The 12623-nt window shown below is 38.8% G+C and overlaps 1 protein-coding gene across 1 annotated transcript in view; it reads left to right on the forward strand.

Moving 5' to 3' along the window:
* The window catches only part of LOC100022670 (zinc finger protein 850-like), a 39583-nt gene extending 27234 nt beyond the window's left edge, over positions 1-12349 (forward strand). The window contains exon 6 of the mRNA XM_056826250.1: positions 7984-12349. Within this exon, the coding sequence (XP_056682228.1) occupies positions 7984-11648 (3665 nt within the window). The 3' untranslated portion in view covers positions 11649-12349. The remainder of the gene's footprint in view (positions 1-7983) is intronic.
* Positions 12350-12623: the final 274 nt, after the last annotated feature.

Raw genomic sequence — 12623 nt, forward strand, 5'->3', positions numbered from 1 at the left:
AAGGTTTTTTCATATGACTAAAGATGTTTTTAATTTCCTCTTCTGAGAATTGCCTGTTCGTATGCTTTGACCCTTTGTAAACTGGGAAATGCCTTGTCTTCATATAAATGTGGATGTGGCCAAGGCTAATTAAGTCTCACCCAAGAATTGATTGACAGCTCAGACTGACGCCATTGCAAGGAAACAAGCCTTATTAAAAGAGAATATAGGAATAGAATATAGCAAGTAGATAAGTAAGAGTGAGTACGGTACGTAAAGGTGGTAAGCAAAATGGGTAGGGGTTCTCAGGAATGCTTCTTACCTTGATTAGTTACGAAAGAAGGAGTCGGTTGATCAGTCTTTGCCCTGGGTCTGCAGGAAAGTGATGTCCCTTTACCCATGGTCCACTTTGGTCCTCATGGCTTTACCCATGGTTCACTCTGTTTGCCCACTCGGGGGGAGAAACCGCACTGTAAATGGGATGCTAATACTAATGCTGGGGTAACCTCAGGTTACTTTTGCCTGATTCTGTGCAGGCTCTAAGAAAGGCAGTGAGTATGGAAACTGAGCATTGTTTGAATCTAGTTCTGCATTGCTAGGACCCTTTAGTAAGCCCCCTGAACTTGTTGTCCAGAGACCTCCATCCAAGGACCTAGATTATGTCTAAAGATTGATGGGAAGAGTTCTCTTCATAATTGTAAATCTAACCAACTTGTATATCTTATCCAAAAGTTGGTCCCATACTAGTTTTTGATTTAATGCCATTAAAATTATCCATTTCCTTATTTCATAATGTTCTCTATGTCTTGTTTGGACATCAATTCTTTACTTATCCATAGATCTGACAAGTAAGCTATTCCATTCTCCTCTAATTTGTTTACGGTATAACCCTTCATTTCTGACATGTTTTTTAATTATTTATTTATTTAGGGTGTTTTTTCATGATTACATGATCCATGATTTTTCCCGCCTCTCTTCCTTCCCCCCCTCCTGGAGCTGACAAGCAGTTCCACTGGGTTATCCATGTATCATGTTCAAAACCTCTTTCCATGTTATTCATATTTTCAGAGCAATCCTTTGACACCAAAACCTCAATCCTATCTCTTTTGAACCATGTGATTGATCCTAGGTTTTCTTCTGCATTTCTGCTCCCACAGTTCTTTCTCCTAAGTCCCACAGAATTGTCCTGGATCATTTCATTGCAGTAGAGAAATTAATTACATTCAATTGTGCTACAATGTATCAGTCTCTGTGTATGATGTTCTCCTGGTTCTACTTCTTTCACTTGGCCTCAATTCCTGGAGGTCGTTCCAATTCACATGGAATCCCTCCAGTTCATCATTCCTTTCAGCACAATAGTATTCCATCCCAACATATACCACAATTTGTTCAGCCATTCCCTAATCAAGGGACATTCCCTCTTTTTCCTATTTTTTGTCACCACAAAGAGGCTATAAATATTATTGTACAAGTATTTTTCCTTATTATCTCTTTGGGGTACAAATCCGGCAGTGCCATGGCTAGATCAAAGGCAGCCCTTTGTGCATAGTTCCAAATTGCCCTCCAGAATGGTTGGATCAATTCACAACTCCACCAACAATGCATTAGTGTCCGGACTTTGCCACATTCTGTTTTGTTTGGTTTTTTAACCCTTTCTGTGTTAGATATTTACTTAGATTGATATGTTGGAAGGAAATGTCTCTCTCCATTATGTTGCCTTTTTTAATGTCATCTCTCAGTAACCTGGAGGTCAAAAACCACTGAGTAAATTCAGGTATAGATAAGCCCTAAGGGAAAGGAAGTTAAAGAACCAAGAAACTGATTCCACAGGCACTGCCCCTTGGGCAGCCCAGGCAAATTAAGGAACTATGCTTGATTCCTGAGATGTGATGTGTGAGAGCTAGTGGGTGTAGAAAACTGCTTAGAGGAGGAGACCAGGAGGTCTTTAGGGTCTTCTGGCTGGAGCCTGAAGGGCTGAAGAATTAAATTAGCCACAGGCCCAGCATGGTGGCCAACAGATTAGAAAGCTAAGTATCTCTTGGCCTCTTTTCTACCTTTCCCTCTCTTTATTACTCCTATTACTTTGATTTAATAAAATTAATAAGTTACTATCAGCCTCATGATTTTAATTATTACAGATAGAATAGATACTAAGTGTTGGTTCCCAGGCAGAAAAGTGGTAAGGCTTAGGCAATGGAAGTTAAGTGACTTGCTCAGGATCACACAGTTATTAGCAAGTGTCTGAGGCCAGATTTAAACCATCTCCGGACCTGGCTCTCCATCCACTGAGCCCCTAACTGCCCACTCTTTTTCTTCCTTCCTTTCTTCCTTCCTCCCTTCCCTCCTTCCTTCTTTCCTTTCTGTCTTTCTTTTTCTTTCTCTCTTTCCTTTCTCACTCTTTCTTTCCTCTCAAGGCCTTCTAGTACTGTGGACAGAGCATGCTCAGTCTCAGGGTTGGAGTGCTAGTCTCAGCTGCAGGCATATTGGTCAAATCTCTCAGCCATTCTGAGCTTATGGCCTGAATTGAGAATGGTAAAGAGAATACTGGGTCTCTGTCAAAGGTTTGTTATGAGAATCCAATATTATTCTGTGTTAAGCTTTTTTTTTTCCTAGAAAACCCTTACCTTCTGTTTTAGAATCAGTTCTCTGTTGTTTCCAAGGCAGAAAGGGGTAAGGGTGAGGCAACTGAAGTTAAGTAACTTGCCCAGGTCACACAGCTAAGACTAGAGTTGTACCCAGGACCTCCTGTCTCCAGGCTTAGCTCTCAGGCCGCTGAGCTGCTTCACTGCTCCTTAAGCTGTTTCCAAAATTATCTGCCAAATGGGACTAAATGGCCTTTCCATGGATTGGTTCTGACACTTAAGCTTGAAAATTATTCTTCTTCCCTGGGGAAATGGAGTCTGAATCCGTTTACTTTCTGCCATACCAGGACACCCCTTCAGCCATGCAGTGCTTGAATCACAAGGCCTCTGTTGTCCTGTGCGTGCATGGTCCACCAAGCGGTGAGGCTGATGAGTTTTCTAATGGAATAAAGGGGGACAAATTTATATCAAATTCACACTGAGATTGAGGGGAAATCTCATTAGATGCCAAAATAGTTATGCTGGACAAATGCCTTATATAAGAAATAAATATGGGCAGGCCTTCCACTAGCACCCTAAGCTCAAAATTCCCATTAGAAATGAGGCTTCTGAATATGCTGGATGTGGAGCACCCTTAACCCAGTCGTTCCTCTCTTCCTTACCATCCTCGATTTCATACTGGAAGGAAAACATTCATATAATCCGTGTGGGGAGGCCATGGTAGGACGGCAAATGTCAGCCCATGGGAGATTCCTATTGGAGAGAAGCTTTTTAAGTAGTAAAGTAGGAAGGTGTTCTGCCACACATCACTCGCGGATCCACCCTGGAGAGAAATACGATGAATGTAATCAGTGTGAAAAGGTTTTCCCAAAGAGCTGAAGGCAGAGAATCCATGCTGGAGAGAACCCTTATTAGGGCCATAAAGGTGACCTCTCTGAGCTGGTTTAACGGATAAGAATCCAAACTCAAGGAATACAACCCACGTGCCTTCAGGAAGCAATCATCGACTGTTCCCAAGCCGAGAATTTCTCTAGATGGAAATCTTATCAGTATCGTGAATGAGGAAAGGCATTCCAATGGAATTCAGAGCTTGTTCAGTACTTTAAAAATGCACTTTGAGGAGCAGCTCCATTGAGACTTGCAGATAGAGCCCGGCTCTATATCAGATTATACACAGTGCAGAGAAATTTTATAAATGTTCTCGAGAGCCAAATGCCTTTGGATGAGAGTGATCAGCAGGCAAAGATAGTCATACCGTAATCAAGGCACGTAAAAGCAATGATTGTAGGAAGGGCTTCACCTAAAGCTGATACTTGAATGTACATTGGAGAAGCCATGCTAGAGATAAAACTTCTTGCCTCTAATTAAAAAGGGAAGGGGTCCTCCTGCAGCTCAGACTCCATTAGACATCTCTTCAAAAGAGACACCATTAAGAATCCCAGATTTCGGGGGCAGCTAGGTAGCTCAGTGGATGGAGAGCCAGGCCCAGAGAGGGGAGGTCCTGGGTTCAAATCTGGCCTCAGACACTTCCCAGCTGTGTGATCCTGGGCAAGTCACTTGACCCCCATGGCCTAGCCCTTACCACTCTTCTGCCTTGAAACCAATACACAGCATTGACTCCAAGACGGAAGGTGAGGGTTTTAAATTAAAAAGAAAAAAATCCCAGATTTCCTCCTGTGTGTAAAACCCTATACATGCAATGCATTGTTCTCTGAAATTCAGATGTTGCCATTACTCCCCATTTTTTCATGACATTCACCTCTTATGTCTTCAGCCATTCCCCAATTAATTGGTACTCACTTTCTTTCTATTTCCTTATATAAATATTGTGGTAATTGCTTGGACATTGATTTCTGTGACGCTGTCTTTATGCAGTTCAGTGCCCCAGTGCATGAAGTGCTGTGCGTAGAACCACAAGACCTGAATTTCATGATGGTTTCTGGAGCTTACTAGCTCCGTGTCCCTGGAAAAGTGATGGAACCCCCTCCGACCTGAGTGTCCCCATCTGGAGAGTGAGGACAGTAAGAGCCCCTACCTCCCCGGGCTAAAGTGAGGACTCAGTGAGACAGTATTTGTAAAATGTCTCGCAGGCATCGAATCACCATGGAAATACTAACGACTTTTAGGGTTGTTATTCCTTGGGTCATAAGTCTCAGAAAAGTCAATAGACTAAAACCTATGGACAGATTAGACACTTTCCTTTAAATTCTGATGGACATTTGGAATGAAAGTAGCGGAAGGCATTAATTCTAGTGCCGGGGGCAATGAATTTGGAATCAGAGGAAATTTGGGTTCAGATACTAACCCACATGTTCCTTAGTAATATAACTAAGCAAGGAACAGTCTTCCTGACCCTCTCTTATTCCTGTCTCAAATGAGACGTTTCAGCTCAGTGACCTCTATGTGGTTTCTCACCCTTCCCTCTCTAATTCTGGGTTCTCATCCACTCCTGTCTCTTTCCCACAGCCTCTTCCACTACTCTAGGAAGAAGGACAAGGAGGACCAAATCTGAAACTAGACCAGAAAGCCGTATTTATACAAACTATTTGGTCCCGCTTAAAAATTAAAATCTTGAGAAACTGAAGAAAATTAATATAGTAACTTTGTGTTCAGTCACTCTAAAGGCCTCCACAATGAGGTTGGTAATTACTAAGCACCTCAAAATGCTGGGAGCAATCGGCAAAAAATAGATGTGGAACAGCATCGAACACTACAGACAGACCAAGATGAGTTGAACATGTGACTTAGATATGAAAGATCACCTCCAACAAATTAGAGGAATCATGAGCAGGATGCCTTTCTGGGTAGCAAGAGAGTATCTCCAAACAAGAACAAAGGAGAGTTCAGGGGGAAGCTAGGTGACTCAGTAGATCAAGAGCCAGATCAAGAGCCTGGACATCCTAGGTTCACTTCCTAGCTCTGTGACCCTGGGCAAGTCACTTAACCCTCATTGCCTAACCCTTACCACTCTTCTGTCTTAGAACCAATTGATTCTAAAACAGAAGGTAAGGTGTTTGGGGTTTTTTTTTTCCATTATATTATATATATATATAAGTTGTTTTATTTTTTAAATTAATTATTAAGAATATTTTTCTGTGGTTCCATGTTCCATGTTTTCTCCTTCCCCTCTCTCTTCCCCCCTCCCAGAGCTAACAAGCAATTCCACTGGGTTATACATGTATGATTGCTCAAAACCTATATCCATATATTATTCGTATTTATAATAGAGTGATCTTTTAAAACCAAAACCCCCCAATCATATAATGTAAGAGTTTTTACGGGGGGGGGGGGGGGAAGAGGATCACAAAAAATAAATTTGGCAACAAAACCCAAATACATCTAAAATGTAAATGGAAGCAATTAACTGGAAAACAGACTTGCGTCATTTTCCTCATAAAGACCTCGTAAAGAATCGATACTGGTTATACACAAATACATAAAGAAAGGGATGCAATAGATATGTAATGAAAAGCTACTAACAGGTCATTTTGAAAGGGAAAATGCAAATTATCAATCACTGTGAGGGGAAAATACATCTCTTGGCACTAATCCAAATCACTAATATTTGGAATGATTTTCAGAATTGTAAAGTGATAATAAAATGAAAAACATTAATATTATATGGAATTTGTTTTCCTCAATTGTGTGTGTTTTTTACAAGAGTTTTATATTTTTCTTTTTCACTTGAGAGAGGGCAGATTAGTGGCAAAGAAAGTAAATGAAGTTTTTTTTTTTAATCCTTAAGAGAAAATACTCCAAATCAGTAATTATTTTTATTTAAATTTTAAATGAAAAAATAAGAAATTTTTAAAATAGATAACTACAATTTAAATCAACTCTCAGACTTAGTCTCTCCCCCATGCAAGTGACAAAGATGACAAGAAAAAAAGCATTGGAAGGTCTCTGGGAATATAAACACACTAAATAACTTACAGTTGGTGAAGCTATGAAGTCCACCCCAAATCACAAAATTAGATACACTCTTTGACTCAGTAATATAAGTAGAGGGGAAATATTTCTTTAAAGAAAGCAAAAGGCCTCAAGTATACAAAAATCATGCTACTAACTCCCTTTGTCTTGTCAAAGAACTGGGAAAGTAAGAAGTGATGTCCTACAATAGGGCAACAGCTGAACAAATGTTGGCATTTGGATATTATGGAACAATAAGGTGCCACAAAACAGGCACTTTCTGGAAAACCTGGAAAGAGTTGTACGAACCAATGTGAACTACAAGGAAAAAAATTGATAGAAATTTCTAACAACATTGTGAAAGTCAACTGTTTGACAAGATGTCATCCCTCTTAATGTTGAAATAATCAAGCTTTATACCAGGAACTTACCAAGATCTGTGCAAACTGCATCCTGACCAAGAGATGATAGATAAAAGATATAGAATAGAAAATAGGTTTTATAAAATGGGCAGTATGGAAATTTGCTTTCTTTGTTTATGTGCTTTTATTACAATTTTTTCTTAATTTTATCTAGGAGAGGAAAGTAGTGTGAGGTGAACTAGTTAAATTTTTTTAATACTCAGAAAAGAAGTCAAGCTCTGTGTGTTAGAACTTGTTTAATGTACAATCCTTTTTCTGTTTTATGGTGGATATAAAATATTTATTTCACATCTGTGAATTTGACATTTTAAAAAAATGAAATATTCATGGTTTCCCTTTATTATTTTTATCAATATTGGAGGCATGATCAGAAATAACAAAATTATTTTCCTCTGACTTCTAATCAATGCTTTGAAATGTGTTTCCATGTGTCATTTATGGTTGTCAGGACTTCAGAATACTTCCTTTCCTTTCAGCATCCAACCATTGGCAATGGTTCTGGGTAGACATGGTTATTGGGTTTCTCCATATTCTGAATATGAATGACTCTCCTTGCTAATATTTTACATGTCCTCCACTCCATTTTTTCTAATTTCATCTTCATTTATTTTATTCAAATATTTAAATTTGATATAGTTAGAATTATCAATTTTCTAAGAAATTCTTGAATCAAGAATTTTCCTAGGCACAGGTATAAAAGATACCTGAGTGTTTTTAAAATAATGTTTTCATCGAAAAAAAAAAAATCTCATGTGCCACCACCAGCAACCTTAAATCGATAAGGCTAGGAAAACAAAATTTCATTAAAAAATATGTATAATCAAGGATAACATTCCTTCATTGTCCTGTCCCTAAAAAAAAAAAAAGATTTATCAAAGTACTTTTTTTTTTTGAGAAATATTGTGTATACAATCTTGCAATGCATGGTATGTATACTCTTTGGCAATTCCCATTTAGAAGATGCCTTATGTCTTTTAACTCTAGGGATATTGGAATTATTGGTACTTTATGTTATTAGGTCTTCTTATAGCTCATTATAACTTTCCCTTATGAATGTTTTAATTTCTTTTTCTGCTCTTATTCCTTTCCAGTCAACACCTCTAGTCTTACTGATCATGAGAAAATCCAAATTGGTGAGAAATTTTATGAATGTAATCAATGTGAAAAGATTTTCACAAAGAGCTCCAATCTTGCTACCCATCAGAGAATACACACTGGAGAGAAGCCTTATGAATGCATTCAATGTGGAAAGACTTTCACACAGAGGGGCTCTCTTGGTGAACATCAGAGAATCCACACTGGAGACAAACCTTTTCAATGTAGTTATTGTGGAAAGACTTTTAGAGGGAAGTCTCTTCTTGTGCATCAAAGTATCCACACTGGAGAGAAACCTTATCAATGTAAACAGTGTGGAAAGGCTTTCAGACAAAACTCCAAATTTTCTGCCAATCAGAGAATCCACACTGGAGACAAACCTTATAAATGCAAGCAGTGTGGAAAGGCTTTTACATTGAAGGTTTCTCTTGCTGCCCATCAGAGAATCCACACTAGAGACAAACCTTATAAATGCAAGCAATGTGGAAAGGCTCTTACATGGAGAGTCTCTCTTGTTGTGCATCAGAGAATCCACACTGGAGACAAACATAAATGCAAGCAGTGTGGAAAGGCTTTTACATGGAAGGTCTCTCTTGCTGCCCATCAGAGAATCCACACTGGAGAGAAACCTTATAAATGCAAGCAGTGTGGAAAGGCTTTTACATGGAAGGTCTCTCTTGCTGCCCATCAGAGAAGCCACACTGTAGATAAACTTTATGAATGTAAGCAATGTGGAAAGGTTTTCACAAAGAGCTCCAATCTCACTACCCATCAAAGAATCCACACTGGAGAGAAACCTTATAAATGTAAACAATGTGGAAAGGCTTTCACACAGAGCGGCTCTCTTGCTGAACATCAAAGGATCCACACTGGAGATAAGCCTTATAAATGTAAACAATGTGGAAAAGCTTTCACAAAGAGCTGCAATCTTGTTACACATCAGAGAATCCACACTGGAGAGAAACCTTATAAATGTAAACAATGTGGAAAGGGTTTTACATGGAAGGTCTCTCTTGATGCACATCAGAGAACCCATACTGGAGAGAAATCTTTTCAATGTAATCATTGTAGAAAGACTTTCAAAGGGAAGTCTCTTCTTGTTGTACATCAAAGAATCCACACTGGAGAGAAACCTTTTCAATGTAAACAATGTAAAAAGGCTTTTACACACAGGGCCAATCTTGATTTCCATCAGAAAATCCATACTGGAGGCAGACTTTATGAATGTAAGCAATGTGGAAAGACTTTTGCAAAGAGCTTCAATCTTGTTACACATCAGAGAATCCACACTGGAGAGAAACCTTTTCAATGTAAGCAATGTGGGAAGGCTTTCAGACAAAACTCCACACTTGTTACACATCAGAAAATCCACACTGGAGAGAAACCTTATGAATGTAATGAGTGTGGAAAGACTTTCAAAGAGAGCTCTCATCTTGCTACCCATCAGAGAATCCACACTGGAGAGAGACCTTATCAGTGTAAACAATGTGGAAAGGCTTTCACACAGGGGAGCAATCTTGCTGAACATCAGAGAATCCACACTGGAGACAAACCTTTTGAATGTAAGCAATGTGGAAAGGCTTTCACAAAGAACTCCAATCTTGTTACACATCAGAGAATCCACACTGGAGAGAAACCTTACAAATGTAATCAGTGTGGAAAGGCTTTCAGAGAAAACTCCAAACTTGCTGCACATCAGAGAATTCACACTGGAGAAAAACCTTATCAATGTAATCATTGTGGAAAATCTTTCACACAGAGGGCCAATTTTGCTACACATCAAAGAATCCACACTGGAGAGAAACCTTATCAATGTAATGAGTGTGGAAAGACTTTCACAGTGAGAAGCAATCTTGTTGTACATCAGAAAAACCATATTTTAGAGAAACCTTTTGAATGGCATCAATATGGAAAAGCATTCAAACATAGTTCCACTCTTGCTAAACATAAGAGAAGCCATACTGGAAAGAAACTTTTTGAATGTAATCAATGTGGAATGGCTTTCAAATACAACTCTAGTCTAACTGATCATGAGAAAATCCATATTGGTGAAAATTTTTATGAATGTAATCAATGTGGGAAGTCTTTCACACAAAAATCACATCTATTGGCACACCAGAGTATACACACTGGAGAGAAGCCTTATGAATGCAGTCAATGTGGAAAAGCTTTCAGAAAAAAGTCTAGTCTTCTTGTACATCAGAGAACTCATTCTGTAAAGAAACCTTTTGAATGTAATCATTGTGGAAAGACTTTCAGAGGGAAGGCTATTCTTATTACACATCAAAGAATCCACACTGGAGAGAAACCTTATGTATGTAAACATTGTGGAAAGGCTTTCAAAGAAAACTCCAAACTTGCTGCACATCAAAGAATCCACACTGGAGAGAATCCTTATCAATGTAATCAGTGTGGAAAGGCTTTCAGAGAAAACTTCAAACTTGCTGCACATAAGAGAATCCACACTGGAGAGAAACCTTATAAATGTAAACAATGTGGAAAGACTTTCACACAGAGGGGCTCTCTTGCTGAACATCAAAGGATCCACAGTGGAGACAAGCCTTATAAATGTAAACAATGTGGAAAGGCTTTCACAAAGAGCTGCAATCTTGTTACACATCAGAGAATCCACACTGGAGAGAAACCTTATAAATGCAAACAATGTGGAAAGGGTTTTACATGGAAGGTCTCTCTTGGTGCACATCAGAGAATCCATACTGGAGAGAAACCTTTTCAATGTAGTCATTGTGGAAAGACTTTCAGAGGGAAGTCTCTTCTTATTATACATCAAAGAATCCACACTGGAGAGAAACCTTTTCAATGTAATCAATGCAAAAAGAGTTTTAAACACAGGGCTAATCTTGCTTTCCATCAGAAAATCCATACTGGAGGCAGACTTTATGAATGTAAGCAATGTGGAAAGGCTTTCACAAAGGGCTCCAATCTTGTTACACATCAGAGAATCCACACTGGAGAGAAACCTTTTCAATGTAATCACTGTGGAAAAGCTTTCAGACAAAATTCCAAACTTGCTGCACATCAGAGAATCCATACTGGAGAGAAACCTTATGAATGTAATGAGTGTGGAAAGACTTTCAAAGAGAGCTCTCATCTTGCTACCCATCAGAGAATCCACACTGGAGAGAGACCTTATCAGTGTAAACAATGTGGAAAGGCTTTCACACAGGGGAGCAATCTTGCTGAACATCAGAGAATCCACACTGGAGACAAACCTTTTGAATGTAAGCAATGTGGAAAGGCTTTCACAAAGAACTCCAATCTTGTTACACATCAGAGAATCCACACTGGAGAGAAACCTTACGAATGTAATCAGTGTGGAAAGGCTTTCAGAGAAAACTCCAAACTTGCTGCACATCAGAGAATCCACACTGGAGAGAAACCTTATCAGTGTAATCATTGTGGAAAATCTTTCACACAGAGGGCCAATTTTGCTACACATCAAAGAATCCACACTGGAGAGAAACCTTATCAATGTAATCAGTGTGGAAAGGCTTTCACTGTAAGGAGCAATCTTGTTTCACACCAGAAAATCCATATTTTAGAGAAACCTTTTGAATGCAATCAATGTGGAAAGACTTTCAAATGCAACTCCAGTCTTGGTAGACATCAAAAAGTCCACATTGAAGAGAAACCTCATTAATGTCATTTGTGTAGAAAGGTTTTCACCAAGACCTAAAGTTTTTCTGCATATCAAAGAATCTACACTAGAGAGAAACTTTATTAACATGAATGTGGCAAAAGTGTTGAGTTAACACTTTACTTAAATGAAGAGAATCCACACTGGAGAGAAACTTAAGGAATATAATCTATGTGGCAAAGCCTCAGGCAGCAATCATCTCCTGTTCCCAATCAGAGAATGTATGTTAAAATGAAATCTTATCACTCATGAATGAGAAAAGGCATTCAAATGGACTTCAGAGCTTGTTCAATATTTTAAAAAATCATTCTGAGGTAGCTCCAAATGGACTCAGGATAAGAAAGGTTTCAGTCAGAGATCTTCTCTTACTCATCAGAGTATACACAGTGGAGAGAAATCTTACAGATGCGTTCAAGAGGGAGGTTTTCTCTGGATCAGTTATCAGTAGGCAACAAAAAAAAAATGGTTGTGGGAAGGACTTCACCTAGAGTTCATACTTGAGTGTACATTGGAGAAACCATGCTGGAGATAAAACTTATTGTATCTAGTTAAAAAGTGAAGGGGGCCACTTGTAGCTCAGACTCCTTTAGACTTCTCTTCACTCAGACCCCATTAGACTTCTCTTCAATGGAGACCTCAATTAAAAATCCCAAATTCTCTCCTGTACATAAAATCCTATACACGTAATAAATTGTACTTTGAAATGCTGCTTGCCATTATTCCTCATTTTTTCATGGCATTTATCTCTTATATTTCTTCAGCCATTCCCCAACTACTTAGTACTCATTTTGTTTCCTATTTCCTTGCATAAATATTTTGGTAATTGTTGGACACTGATTTCTATAAGGCTTTCTTTATGCCATTAAATGCCCCAGTGGATGAAGTACTGTGCTTGGAGCCACAATCTGAATTACATTATGATGTAGCTCTATTACTAGCTCTATGTCCCTGGACAAGTGACGGAACCTGTTTCCCCAT

Source organism: Monodelphis domestica, chromosome 4 (assembly GCF_027887165.1).
Source record: "Monodelphis domestica isolate mMonDom1 chromosome 4, mMonDom1.pri, whole genome shotgun sequence".
NCBI classification, from domain to species: domain Eukaryota; kingdom Metazoa; phylum Chordata; class Mammalia; order Didelphimorphia; family Didelphidae; genus Monodelphis; species Monodelphis domestica.